Source organism: Alosa alosa, chromosome 20, assembly GCF_017589495.1.
Source record: "Alosa alosa isolate M-15738 ecotype Scorff River chromosome 20, AALO_Geno_1.1, whole genome shotgun sequence".
Classification (NCBI taxonomy): Eukaryota; Metazoa; Chordata; class Actinopteri; order Clupeiformes; family Clupeidae; genus Alosa; species Alosa alosa.
Window position 1 is genome coordinate 6,321,507 of NC_063208.1, and position 2,500 is coordinate 6,324,006.

Consider the following 2,500-nt stretch of genomic DNA (forward strand, 5'->3'; position numbering starts at 1 on the left):
GTTCAGCAGGTTATTTGCTCAAACTTGAACTTAGTTTCAAGTTTTAATTTCAACTACGATGAAATTAAACAGAGGGTATTTTCCCCCTCCTGTACAGTAATCTGCCTTAGTTGTGCTCTGTGGGTGGTGGTCTGCTTGTAAGCATTGCTAGCTACATGTAGCTTCTTAGCATTGCCCTAGCTAGCACACAGAGGGATTTAGTCAGCATGATGGGGTGAGGTGGAGTGGTGGTGGGACTAACGGGGCTAAATACAAAGCAGCATTTGACACTTGTGCTAGGCGCTAGCTACTGTATACAGATACCAGGAACATGGATGACTTATAATAATATAATAATATGTCTCCTCTCTCTTCTCCTTCTCTTTCCTCTCTCTTCTCCTCTGTTCTCCCTTCTCCTCATCCCTCGCTCTCTGGGGTTTTTAATCTTCTCTCCGTCCTCAGTGCTACAAGAGGCCTCAAGGAGAAGAGCCGGCTCAGGAAGTAGTGAGTCACACACACACACACACACACACACACACACACACTTTACAGCCCCAAACTATGCTCTGACTGATCAAGTCTTATTACACGGCTCTTCACAAGGCAAGTAGAATGCTCCATTGACTTGAATGGGCTTTCCAAAAGTTCTATGGTAAAATATTTATATAATTTATATCATGTAATTACCGCTGCAAACATATAATTACCGCTGTCAATGGCAACGGAGTTTGTGCTTCTGCTTCAGGTATTTCATATCACTATGCAAGAACTGGAACTTCATTCAAAAGTGAAAGCAGACAGTTGTCACAACCACCTGGCTCAAAGTAGCTGTGACATTAAATGGGAGACCACACTGTAGCGATATGTTCAATAATATAAGTTTATTTTTAACATTAAAAAGATAAGGTCAGTATAGTGTATAAACAAGGATAGTGTAATGCAAAGTATGTCTAGGGGTGATCAAACAAAAGTGTAAAACGCGTATCACGAATCGGTCATTATTGGGAAAATAAGTCCCTTCAGGGCAGAACAAGACCGGTTCGCCCTGTCGGGACTTATTTTCCCAATAATGACCGGCGTTCTATACATTATCCCTTACACAATAATATGCACACACTGTAAAATAGTCCTTCAAAGTGAAGTCTCATCCGAAGTGGAGTCTCATCCTGAGTGTGGTCTCATTCGTGATCGATCCAACACAGTGCACACAAGAGTGTGGTCTCATTCGTATTCGATCCAACACAGTGCACACAAGAGTATGGTCTCACTCGTATTCGATCCAACACAGTGCACACAAGGGTGTGGTCTCATTTGTATTCGATCCAACACAGAGCACACAAGGGCTGTGTATTGGCAAGGACCTCACCATACGATACGCATCACCATACATGGTTCGCCATACAATACATCACAATATATTGCGATACAATACATATTCAATACATACAATACATCACAATATATTGTGATACATTACATATTCAATGCATACAATACATCACAATATATTGCAATACTTTTTACTGAAAATGTAAACAGAGCTGGAAACACACCTTGCTGTGTACCACCTGGGCAGTATAATATGTAGATCACATTATACTGATAATTCAGCAGATAATTAATAATAAAAGAAAAGCTGTATAGACATTTTTGCACAGACATTTTTGCACTTTGTATGGCACTGTGGTCAGTGTAAACTGTATTTTATATGTGCCTTGTAGACCCTTTCAAGAGAGTTCCATTATCAGCATCATAGTTGGCCCCACAAGGCTTCCGTTGTAACATTCCATATGTTATCTTAATGCAGAGGAAGTAGATTGGGGCCCAAATAGAACGTTCAAGCATTGTTTTTGTTTTTATTGTTGAAAGGGTCTATAAATAAATGTTATTTACTTTTACTTTACTTACCGCCTAATGCTTTTAAGCGAAAGCACAGCCCACACAATTCAACACACACACAATTCAAAGTCGTGTTTCCTGGTGCAGCCTAAAACTGCCCGTGTATGCATTTCAAAGTGGTCACTGCTTTGCATTGATGTTCCCACGTGTTTGACTGCGCTGTCTGTGTTTGTGTTCTGTGCAGGTAAATCCCACCACGACAGGAGCAGGAGGAGGAGGAGCAGGAGGTGGCTGTGCAGGTGGGGCCGGCTCACCTGGCCCTGCAGGACATCCAGGCGAAATGGTGAGAAAACGACAGAGTAGAGAACGTTGGGGTAGAGTGGGGGTAGAGTGATGTCTATAACTACTCAATAGGAAGTGACTGTTAGGGGTCGTGCATAACTACTATGATAAGTGACTGATGTGTGTAGTAACTACTATAGGAAGTGACTGATGTGTGTAACTACTATAGTAATTGACAGCTGGTGGTTGATGTTTATAACTACTATAGGAAATGAGTGTTGGTGGTTGAAGTGTATAACTATAGGAAGTGACTGATGTGTGTAACTGCTGTATCGGAACTCCCCCTATTACCGTCCGTCCCGTATTTCCACCGTCTTGCGTGTATGTGTCACTTAATATC

General features: G+C 41.7%; 1 protein-coding gene across 1 annotated transcript in view; it reads left to right on the top strand.

Annotated features, from left to right (window-relative positions):
* Positions 1–2,500, top strand: part of col16a1 (collagen, type XVI, alpha 1) — a 127,087-nt gene that overhangs the window by 99,107 nt on the left and 25,480 nt on the right. The window contains 2 exon segments of the mRNA XM_048230151.1: positions 442–483; positions 2,063–2,161. Coding sequence (XP_048086108.1) covers positions 442–483; positions 2,063–2,161 — 141 coding nt within the window.